The sequence below is a fragment of the Leptinotarsa decemlineata genome, unplaced genomic scaffold, assembly GCF_025532065.1.
Source record: "Leptinotarsa decemlineata unplaced genomic scaffold, Ldec_3_MD MMD2_P_RNA_scaffold_2, whole genome shotgun sequence".
NCBI lineage: Eukaryota > Metazoa > Arthropoda > Insecta > Coleoptera > Chrysomelidae > Leptinotarsa > Leptinotarsa decemlineata.
Genome location: NW_027412529.1, coordinates 18,506,439 through 18,519,261, shown reverse-complemented (window position 1 = coordinate 18,519,261; position 12,823 = coordinate 18,506,439). Strand labels below are relative to the sequence as shown.

At 34.8% G+C, this 12,823-nt stretch overlaps 1 protein-coding gene across 1 annotated transcript in view; it reads right to left on the bottom strand.

The window, feature by feature from the left end:
* The window catches only part of LOC111511292 (macrophage mannose receptor 1), a 38,365-nt gene extending 26,323 nt beyond the window's left edge, over nt 1–12,042 (bottom strand). The window contains exon 1 of the mRNA XM_023167307.2: nt 11,928–12,042. Within this exon, the coding sequence (XP_023023075.2) occupies nt 11,928–11,988 (61 nt within the window). The 5' untranslated portion in view covers nt 11,989–12,042. The remainder of the gene's footprint in view (nt 1–11,927) is intronic.
* Nucleotides 12,043–12,823: the final 781 nt, after the last annotated feature.

Here is a 12,823-nt window from a genome sequence, read left to right as displayed (position 1 = left end):
GAAAAAATTATGGTGTTGTACTGAAAATATGTCTTGGATTACATACTAACATTTGATATACATTCGATTGGTATCCTGATTATAGAAGAATTAGAAGTATAATATACACTGTGTCCAAGATAAGATATATAGATAGATAGTTTATTTGACTACGTATATGCAAGTCAGTTGATAAATCAAATATTTGAAATTGAATAATACCTAAATGAAATAAAAACATAAACACTACAGTATAACGAAAACACAAGGCACCCAAAAGGGGTAAAATACTTTTTAAAATACATTATTACAAGCAGCACTGTATAACAAAATACAATAAAATTTTTGAAAGATATTATTACACGCACTTTCGTTCAAAACATAAATCCGGGCATTACCATGGAAGCAGTCATATATTCATCTATACTATAAATGCCTTCATCAATGAGAATTTCTTTATACCCTTCTTAAAACGTGTCTGTGATAAGTTCTTGACTGTAGTTGGCAAGAAATTGTATAGGTTAACATATAAGGACTTCTTGGAAGATTTCTGTAGATTGAATTTAGCAGGTCGTATAAGATTAGCACCACGTGTTTCATAGTTATGAAAGTGGGAGTTAGTTAAAAGAGTGCCCTTAATTGTATGTATCTCCAGCAGTGACTGAAAAATGAAAATCGATGGAAGAGTCATGATTCCTAATTTTTTGGATAATGGACGACATGTATCCCGATATTCCGCATTAGAAAGTATCTTTATTGCTTTTTTCTGTGTTACAAATATCTTTCCAGCAGAAGCAGAATTACCCCAAAGAAGTGTCCCGTAGCTAATGAACGAGTGGAAAAAGGCATAGTAGACAGCGAGAAGAGTGTCAATAGAAACAAAATTCCTCATGTGCCTCAACAGAAACAGATATTTGTATAATTCCGTATTTAATTCTTCAATATGACATGTCCAATTAAGGGAGTCATCCAAAGTTATACCAAGTAATTGGGCTGTTTTTCCTTCCAAAAGCATGTTATTGGAAGGAAATATCAGTCTGTGGGTTTTTCCTATATTAAGTTTGAGAAGATTCGCATTGAACCATTTTTCAGCTTGGATTTCAGCAAGTTCAGAAATTTTCAATTAATTTTTGCAATTTTCGTCTGAGCAGACAATAGATGTGTCATCGGCATAAACAACACATTTATGGGGCAGAACTTGGACAAAAAGGTCATCTTTGAATATTATAAATAGGAGAGGTCCCAGCACAGATCCTTGTGGAACACCGTTTACTATAGGCTCTAAAGTAGACGTTCTATTGTCTCCTAGGTCGATTTTGTAAATACGATGTGAGAAGGGAGCGAGCCACACCTCTAACCCCCTATTCATTCATTTTATGAAGTAGTAAGTGGTGAGAGACACAGTTGAATACCTTACTCAAGTCACACAGAGTTACAGCGCTATGCTGACCATTCTCAAAGTCGTCGACAATGTTTCTCACAACACGAACAGCTGCTTGTACATGAACAGCATGGGAATATCGGAAACGGTAAATGATACAGGGTCAATTGAATCAGAGAAAAGTAGCGTATTCATATGCCCAATAATATGTCATATAGAAAGTTTCAATATTCCGAGTAGTTTCGGAGATATCCGAGAAAACCCGAAATTTTGAGAATTTCGTTTTTATTTTATCCTAGCTTTATTTTCAAAGGAAATGTAAAAAAAAACACTTTGCCATGACCACTTTTTAAGGACTATACGATAACGTAGGCAGAATTTTTCTGTGACGTTTCGTCTTTTATAAAACATCATCAACTTTATATTTTTATATAGGCCGAAACTGAAGTATACCCTATATACGACTCCATTTTTCATTGTGATAACAGCAACGTATCACACAATATGATTTCATAACCATTTCTCGCGCAAAATGAAAATTGATTACTTAACCTGCTTTTCTTCAATTTTAGATAGTACGCGCTGATATATGAAGTAAACTGATTACTCTTATTTATAATGAATTTTAACTTACCACTTGCCGGAACTTTTGCGTTATTGAATACAAAGAAGAGTCGCAATATCAAAAGTTTAGTTTATAAAATGTAATCGTAATATAATGACAAGGAGCTCATATGTATTATAGGAAATGAACAGAAACTTATAAGTTTTCAAATAACCGCCGTTATTTTCTAAGCACATGTACGCTCGTCTCTAAGACGAATTTAAAACTTGAGCTAACATATTCGAAACAATATTGTTAAAGGATGCAGTAACCAATCTTAGCAAATCTTCTTCATTTTGACAATTGTGAGAGTTAACTTGATTCTTGATATATACCCAAAGGAAAAAGTATAGTGGGGGGACCTTGCAGGCCAGAATGTATCATTATGAGCACCAATCCACTGTCCTGGGAAGCGACTGTTCAGATAATCACAAACCATTCTAGCGTTATGTGCTGGAGCACCATCTTGTTGAAACTAACAGCTGCGAGTAACCGCAAAAGGCAAACTATCTGGAGCGTCTTCCAAATCATTTACTAACAAATTTATGTACCGATCTTTTGGTAAATTGTTTTGATAGATAAAAGGCCCATTCACATTCGTACCGAGAATTCCAACCCTAAATAATGATTTACCAGGTTGTCGCCTCTCTGGATATCTATTAGAGTACGCACGCACAATTTCTTCGGCACAAAATAATGTAACATGACAACATATACAATTTTTCAGTATTCGTATTAGGTAGGTAACAAGATGTAAAATTAGGAACGGTAATGTCAAAAAACAACAGTATTATAATAACAAGAGAATATTATGTGTAATTTTTTAAAGCGCGTACTATCTAAAATTGAAGAAAAGCAGATTGAGTAATCACTTTTCATTTTGCACGAGAAATGGTTATGAAATCATATTGTGTGATAGGGTGCTGTATTCACAATAAAAAATGGAGTCGTATAAAGGGTATACTTTAGTTTCGGCCCATATAAAAATATAAAGTTGATGATGTTTTCTAAAAGACGAAACGTCGCGGAAAATTCTGCTTATGTTATCGTGTAGTCCTTAGAAAGTAGCCATGGCAAAGTGCTATTCATTTTACATTTCCTTTGAAAATGAAGCTAGGTGAAAATTAAAAATGAAATTTTTGAATTTCGGTTTTTCTCGGATATCTCCGAAACTACCCTGAAAATTGAAACTTTCTAAATGGAATATTATTAGGCACATAAATGCGCTACTTTTTTCTGATTCAATCGACCCCGTATCACTTACCATTTCCGATATCCCCATGCTGTTCATTTTTATCTTGGACACAGTGTATAAGATATGTTATAAACTCAATATTTGAAACCATGGCGTATTTCGGTGAATCAGAGGGTCTTTTCAGAACTATAAAAAATTAACAAGGTTCAAAAGTTTTCAAACAGTGCATCACAAGTCCCGTTACTTGATGAAAACCAATAACACTATCCATGACAATAATGAAAACAATTTTCACAAACATTTCTAATTTCTAGACTTGTTTCACGAACATCGAGAAAGCTACGGTGTCAGAAGATTTTTATTCTGGTCGAACATTTGAGAGAACCTTTTTGAGTATACGTAATGATCAGGAGGGTGTTCAATATCATTGGTATATTTGCAGCATAAGTTAAAGATAAATGAACTCGGCGAAAACTAAGAGGTTGTTCTCCAGCGACTCAAGTAAGATTTTCGTATGGCCCCATCGTTGAATAATCAATCTTTGAATTTTCATTGGCCAAGTCCAACTGTTCGACATATAGTTCGAGAAATGATATGGTTCCATCAATTTTTTCCGAGATCATTATCTTCAAACCGATAAAATGAAAAAAAAAATGAAGGCTGGGTCACCAAAACAAAGTTTAACAGCCAGAAAATGATGCTTTTTCGCAACAGCGATAAAACTGACAGTCATGAAATTAATATCTAGGTGTTATCATTCTTAAATCATATGTAATTCTTGGGATCCAGCTATGCATCATTCTCACATTTTCAATCACTGTCACTGTTTTAATCAACTTGCACCAATAGAATTGTATATTCAAATATTATTGTGACTGAATTTTGGAAATATAACGCTCCTATAGGCATTTATAGCTTCAGTTTGGTATAATGATTATGACAGTAACTAGACCCTTTCTTCACCGAGACAGACATCTCAAATGAATGTGTTAATCAAAGAAAACTCATCAATACAATGAACATATATCAGAGACCGAAATAAAAAATGACGCCTGGCGTCAATGTTCTAGTTCGTTTTCGGGTTTTGCCGTGGTTTTCTTTGGTTATAATCTCCAACTGCAACGGCGGCAGTCATCTTCAATGGCGTGGTCAAATACTCTTCTTGACGTATCAACTGAAACTGAAGCTCTCATTTCTGCCATGTCATTTGAAGCGCACATTTTTTGCGCATTTTCTGTAATGGCGTGTACGCGCGTACTTCCTGCGCGATTTGGGTGACATAACTTCTTTTTTTTTTTAGAAATATCGTTGCATCCACCACAAGGGTTATTAGTAACATAGGAAAATATATATACACATACAAAACATTATCATTAACAATAGTATTTTTAAAAAAATTCAGATAACACCGGGGAAAGGGAGGTTGTCTGGTACTTGGGATTTCACAATTTGTTGAGTAAATCAATTTCAGAAAGGAATCCGAGTATGTTTGTGAAGTTGCAGTTCACACCAAGAGCTTTTTTTATATTTGCACTAATATTGTACTTCAGTCATTCATCCACGAACATCGGACACTCCACCATAAAATGTTTAACTGAAATTGGCACCCCATACGTATAACATATTTTTTCTTCTTTCCCTTTCAGTAAGTGTTCGTGAGTATATTTTATATGTAGAGTACGCAAACGAGTCATTATGATTTACTGTTTTCGTTATTTGAGGATGTCTTTCCATGGCTTGATGTCATCTTTAAATTCTTTCAATTTCATTTTAGATATTGACCATATAGATGACCAGTAATTAAAAACCACAGTTTTCATGTATGCTTTCAGGTCAACATAATGTACTCTTTCTTGTTCTTAAATTGTTGGTTTATTGATGGTTTCACGTGCGATTTTGTCGCACCGTCACTCTAGACATGTGACGGTACCCACATGAATTGTAGCCTTCTGGAAACTTCCGTAATTGAGTGAGTAAACTCTTTGATGGATCTTGTCAGAAGGTGATCAGTATATATTTTCCGTATACTTTGCAGGAAACTTAAAGAGTCTGTTAAAATTAACGTTTTCTGGATTTCTTCTTCGATTTGAAAGCATCTATGTAGATATGTGTGTATTCTTGATATTTACTCAGTGATGAGTGGAAGTGATTGTGAGCGGTTTTTGTAAACCTTTTGTGTGAAAAGTCCCCAGAGAAAAAAGTCCAAAACTGTGAGGTCTGGAGATCTGGGTGGCCACTCTATAAACGGACTACCACGGCCTATACATCGGTTTGGAAAATGTTCGTTAAGCCATTGCCTCACAGCTCTGCCATAATGAACTGAACACCCATCTAACTGGATAATTGAATTTGATCGTTTATTGATTGGCAGCTCGTGACTAGCATCCCAAAACTCTGTGTTTAAAAATTCTATAAACCTCTGCGCAAAAAATAAAGGATCAATAATTCGTTCGTTCAATATCCCACACCCGACGTTGATTTTTTGGGAATACTGGCTTTTACAGTTTATTACCCAGTAAGGATTATCCGCTGCCCAATAGCGACAATTCTATGACGACACTACTCCATTTGTGGTGGAAGTGGCTTCGTCGGTATATAAAATATTTTTTAGGAAATTTCTATTGTTTAAATATTTCCCTTGGGCCCATAAACAATATTTCAGGCGTCTTGCTTCGTCGCCTTCTTGAAGTGTGTGTGAAAATTTTGGCTTGAAAGGTTTAATATTCTTCGTCTTGAGACATCTCCGAATAGTTTCTCGTGGAATATTCAAATCTAAAGTGGCATTCCTTATACTGGCATTAGGATTATTTCCGAAATAATCTAAAATGATTTGATCATTCCTGTCATTCCTGTTTCGTCTTTGTACAGGATTACTTTTTAACATCATTTTTGATACTGCACTAGGTTCATTGGGTGTCACACCTATTGGTGTGACACCCAAGTCAACTTGTCAAGTTTTTATGTCAGTGTTGATGGTTTGACCAATCAACTGACAACTGCGGTAGCAGAAGTTTGGGAAGCTTACGATGCCCAATAGGCCTAAACAGCTCTATACCGGTGGCTCTTAAATTGAAATCAATATGGGAATGATCAAAAAGTACTATCTATTCATTTTTTGATTTTCATGGAATTATTTTCCAGCAGCTTGACTACATTAACCTTTCTAGATTTGTAGACTGGGAGTGATTTCAGATTTATTGAATTTGGTACGGTATAAGTCGCATGATGGCAGTGCAATGGTGCCATAAATTTGTTTTGGTGCATTTCAATGCTGTCTGCCAGGTATTTGGTAAATATGTTCCCTCTTTCTTCCTGTTGTAGTTCTCTTGGTGTTCATGTTTCTATGGCTTCTAAATACATTCTTGTTGAATAATGATTCGACGTTGCTAGCCTCTCGGTAGTTTCGAAAAGAATCTTGTGTTCTCCGTTGGACAGTGCATGTTCAGTGACGGCAGACTCCTTCGTCTATCCCAATCTGCAATTCCGCTTGTGCTCGACAAGGCAGGTACCAATGCTTCTTTTCGTCTGACCGATATAAATGAAAATGGAATTGCCACACTTCATTGATTCACATAAACTCACAAAAATAAAACAACATTCCTACAAATAAAACTCCTTCTTGCATATCAACAATTCATGTATGATATCTCTAGGTCATAATCAAAACTTATTTATATAATGGGACATTTCCGATCCTAATGGAAACATTTCAGTGAATTTCAGTGAAATCGAAAAGAATACGCGACGTATTGCTGATGCATTTCGCAGCATCAAGTTGGTCGGCTGTCGGTCGTTCGGCTATTGTTGACGAATGCGAGGTTAGTTCGAACATTGTACTTTCAAATATATACTCTTGCTGATATTTCCTGTTATTCAGGTGATGAAATTCATTCAATTTGAGAATTGATATGTTGTTCTTATATCGACGCATTCAGTTGGGATAATTTCAGAAAATAATCTTTACGAATACCACTCTACCTAAAACTTTTCTCAAATGAATCTCCATTTTTCAAACCCAAATTTTGTTATTTTTCAGCAATAGCAACCGATCAACGAGCAATAGATAAACGTAAGAGTGTTTATTGTTCAGCAATAGATAAACACAAGAGTGTTTATTTAACACAAGAGTGTTTATCTATTGCTGAATAAAAAAGTTTTCGTTGAAGAATGGAAATTCATCGATGAAATTTTGAGGTCTCAAGGTATTACTGTTGAATAGATAATATACATTTTGTGTTGTGGGAAATGTGAATCCAGTTCAATCAGATCACATTTCAACAGCTTATAGATCGTTTTTGGATTGATTTCTTCTGAGACATAGTACTAGATTTTCTACATATACTTTTGACTGGGTTTCTGATATTCTTCAGGATATCATCGATTGTAATAAGGAGACTAACACTCCCTTGCGCAATTTGTTTTCTGTAGCCTTGGCTTCAGATAAATTAAAAAAAAAAATTGATATGAATGCCAACACGTTTTCTTGAATATACCACTGACTCAGTTCTATAAAAACATTTCGTTTCCCAACAGTATCAAACGCTTTGATGTCCAAAAATATTGCTAAAAACTTCTGTCGGTAAGCAAATACTTTATGCATAGCTGACTGAAGTTGAAGGTCCAGAGGTAGATTGGTTTGAATATAGGATAAAGAAAAAAACTTTAGTCTGATTTCTACTGAGTTTTTTATTTATTACGACTAGTTCGGTTTTGGTTTATTACATTATTCTCAAGTGAACTGATACATTTTGTCCTTGAATAAACAGTGATACACTCAGGTACCAGCAATAGGTACCTGAAATAACACGTGTTACCTGAATTATCAATGTCAATACTACAACAATAACTATTTATCTTCTATTGATACCCAAAAACCTAATTGTGGTTTTTTGAGCTATCAATGAATTCTAAACTAGTTGTCAAAATTCACAAATTCAAAAGGGGAGGGATGCATAGTTCTACTTGATCATTGAGGGTTTTGAGTTAAGGTTTATATACAATATATTGATTTTCAATGCTTCCAACAAATTCATCTCCCTTCCTTTATAGAACGTATGGATAATTTTCATGTTTTCTTTTCATATTGTGGAGTTTATTTCTCGTAGATGTTCATATATAGCTTATTTTTCATCTCCCGGTATCTTATGTTGAAAATTTGGCATTTGCGTTGAATAGCATGTATGCTAAATTATTCTTACTAGTAAATGATGTAATTATGTTGAGTTCTGAAAAATAGTTTTTTATGTTTTCAGAGACCTTTCTCGAATAGCTTATGCTAGCATATTTATTAGGTTCTTCATGATTTAGATATAGTTCGTTCCTGATCAATCTTTGGTTTTTATTGGAGATCAGTTCCTCAATTAAGTTGACGGGAATATGGTTATTAGATGCTATCTGCTTTATAATCTTCATTTCTTCTTGAAGAGCCTTCTCTGATAACGAAATGATAAATGTTCTATGTACCTAAATGCCGATAATTTATGTGATACTAAACTGAAAAAATCCATAGGAAATGTACAATCCATTAAAGTGTTTTTCTAATGTCAAAATGTTAAACTGATATTGATTATTGATTTTTGTAAAAGTGAGATCCAGGTAATTGATGCTTTTTTTTGTTCAATTTCAACTGTGGAGGAGTGTTGAGGAAATTGAAAAAATTATTTATCTGTCTCTTCGAGCCGTCGAAACCCACGGGGATGTCATCTACATATCTGTACCAGACTGAGACCTTAGAAGAATCAAATATGCTCTTTCCCACACCCTAGGATGTTGGGAAAACAACGTGCATGAATTCCAAACCCCCCGAGATGTACGGTTTAATTAAACTCCATGAAGATTGCAAACACACCAGATTAGAGGTACCCTACATTGACGCTCCAACCGGTAAGTTGTCAAAATTCTTGAATTCTAAGTTCAGCTAACAAATTTTACACCAGCAAACGCCGTTATGAATTTCAGAAACCTATCCAATAAGCTGAATAATAACATTAAATTGGTATCTAATAATGAGAAAAACATGCTTCCAATTACTTCAACAACCGAATGCCTTCCTCTGCTGATAGATATACTGAATAAAAGGAATACAAATCAATATATCACTAAGGAACAATACAACTTTTTTGATAAATATCTCAAACAAAATTATTTTGAAAAGAATAAAATTTTCACCTGCAAAATCCAGGCTTTCTAATAGGGTCACCGTTGAGATAAATAATTTTTCTCCGCGATGAGTTTATTCATCCTTCGAAGCTTGATACCAAACAGTTGTTGGACTACAGTAGGGATGAACTACGATGTCCAACAGGACATCTTACAGACTCGGACTGTCGGAAGACAGTCTCTGCCTCTGTTTGGAAAATTATGAAACAGCAGAGCACATACCTTGTGCCTACCTAGTTGGGGTTCGGCATTGCCGTACCCTTATCATCTGACCTGAAAGACCAGAAGATGAGTTTATTTGCTCGAGTGTGAGTAGGTATGAGCCACAATAAACCTTCGCGGATTACGGTGGAGGGTCAAATAGGCCCACTCTCTTTGGACCTAACCTAACCTAACCTCTACGTTAAGATTAAATTCATCGTCGAAATTGAACAAACCAATATAATTAACCTCCTGGATCTCACGATTACAAAAATTATTGATAAATTTCAGTTCAACATCTATAGAAAAAAACACTTTTGAGGAGTGTTCAATCCCTATGGATTCTTTCAGTCCATTATCACATAAACTATCGGCATTCAGATCAATGATACATAGAACATTTATGTTCCGTCATCAGAGAAGGCTGTTCAAGAACAAATGAAGATCATAAAACAGATATCTAATAACCATATTCCCGTCAACTCGATTGAAAAACTGATCTGGGTTACATTATTTTCTAGTAAGAATATTCCAGGAAACATGTTGTTCAACAAACCGAAACCGATCGTAACAAATATGAAAACTTAGTAGAAATCACACAAAAGTTATTTTGTATTTAATACGAATTTCTACAAAATAAATAGGTCATCAATCGAACAAGGTAGATTCATCCATCGTTATTCGAAAATTCAAAGGTTTGTCACTGTCACCTTCAATCTGAAGAGATGCCAATTCTGAGGTTTCTTTCATCCATTGGAAGTTGACTCGAGTTGTCTACTAACAAGTTGGCAATATCGATGAACTGAGATTGTTATACCTGTGGCACAGGCGTGGAATGTTTTAGGGTTGGAACATAGCCCATGAATCGCCTCTGCTATTTTGAAAACATATTTTTTCTATACCCTTTGAAGACTTTTTTGCTAATAAACGTTATTTTATGGCGTTCATCGGTCCACTACATTGATATCGTCTGTGTTATTTTTGGAAATATATATTAATTTGCCCTTCACCACTTGCCCATTAAAAAACCAGATGTTTTCGATAGCGTTCTTGTCCTTCATAGTTTCAGGAAGATGTGACAACAGAAGGCATTGTAGATGTTGGATAATGGATGGAATATTTGAGGAATATCGCTGTGATCAACTGTGAGTGAAATTTGTTTTGCTCCTCTATGGTTCATGGTGTGTATATCGAAGTTCCGCAATATGCTCCTAATTTTTTGATCTGACTCAGTGGAATGAGTAATACATTTTTCAATTATATGTTCGTTCTGACTGTCCATGAATTAATTTATTGAAGACATATAACGAGTGGTTCTTTCCTATTAATCCCATCTCAAGATGGGAAACGACCCCGTTTAGATTACATTGTGAACTGAATTGGAGATTTTTCATAAGGAAAGAGTAAAATCAACATTAAATGCGTGCCTAGCGATAAATCGATTTCAAATTCAGAGGGTAAGCGATTAGAGGTCGATAAAAGTTCACAACAAAGATGTTTCAGTATTTTTTTTCGCAGTTATCCTGAATGAAAGAAATATACTTTTGTGAGAATTCTCAAGAGTTTTTGAATATCTTCGGTATATTCAGCAATGCTAAGAGGGCCGGTGGATAATTTTCCAAGCAAGCTGATGATTTCGTCGAAGTTTGAAGCGAAGGAAGCGGAATCTTCATGGAATAAATTTTTTGCCGGTGTTATCGAACTTTCTACAGTGTTCAATGGTTTCCAAGAGAAATTTTTCTTCAGTTTCTTCAAATGCATAGAGAATGTTAAATCAATTGCAACATATTTGTTTACTTCTCCTGCAGGAAAAGAATAGAATGCTTTTGACATTCAATTGGATAGCATGTGGTTGCCTGATATCGAGAACTGGGTACTCTAATATATTTCAGTTTCAGACAATTGTTCTGTTGATAGATTGTCTTCACATGATGCTACGACCTGACAGCCCTTCCAGCATTTGAAGCACGTGGATGTTATATTTTCATCTGGTTGCTGGTAGACTTGCCTCACTGAGGATATGGTTGAACTTTGGCTCTGATCCTGTCGTGTGTTCGAGAGATGAATTGTTTAAAAGGACTATCCAAACATTTGAAGATTTGGATCGTAATCAATTCAGATCTCCCACGACAGAAGCAGTCGAAACCTGCATTTTGAAGTGCTTGAAAGTGAACGGCCAGTGATCAAGTTTTTTTTTTTAATTTACCAAACATATTGAAATCGTTCTAAACTCGCATAAATTTCTTGAGGTTCATTAGCGGTAGATTTGAATACCATTCGTTGAACTTTCTACATGTTCTGCTGATAATTTTATCACACTGTCCAAAAGATAATAAACTAATTCATAAGAACTTCATTTGAATAGTTTCACCAGTAGCATTCATTAGAGATGAATAATCATTTCTTACCAATGTCGGCTCCAAGAGTTTCCCTCAATAGTAAAACAGAAAATAGAAACCAGAACAACATATTTGAATTCTTTCAGCTGAAGTGGTAATGAACACACACACACATCTTCAGTCATGTCTATTTATACTGATGATATAGAACTTATTGTTATGCTAGAGAAAATTGATTATTCATGCAATTACCAAAAATGAGTTCGTTTCAGATTATTTTCAATTTTAGAACTTCTAATTGGACGAGCTTGAAGATAAAAATGAAATTTATTGCTGTTAAGGATTTTCTGTTCATTTAGGTATTTATCATATTTTTATCGAAATTCGAAAGGTAACTGATGACATTGAAACAAAATTTGCGAATACTCATGTAATTATGTATTTTATCGGTATAGTATTCAAAAACATTTCAAACTTGAAGGTTAATGGTAGATACGAGTGCGGGGAAATAAAAACTTCCAAGCGGATGGGAATGAAATTGTTATTTGAATTTTGTTTTCCATTCTTTCCTGACTTTCTGTTCACGTATCAGCAACGTATTCTAGCAAAAAATATCTATGAACAGCATGAAACAATGAATAGAAAAATACCAAAGACGTCAGATGGTGGTTGGTTGGTTAGTACGAGTGGTTCGTTCTACTCATACAATCAATCGATATCTGAACGTTGCGTTGGTTTGATTCCCAGTAATTTCTATTTTCACTACCTGCACTTTCATTTTGCACTGGGTTTGACATCTGAGGGTAATCGTTCATAGGACGGCAATAAATGTGTAATAAACAAATAAATTTTAATAAATTCCAGGGTAAAAACCAGATTATTTAAAACGCACAAGGAATTGTCAAACATATCCTATATGCAGCAAAGCAAATTTGCACAGCAAAGGACCTAAATCACTATTTTCG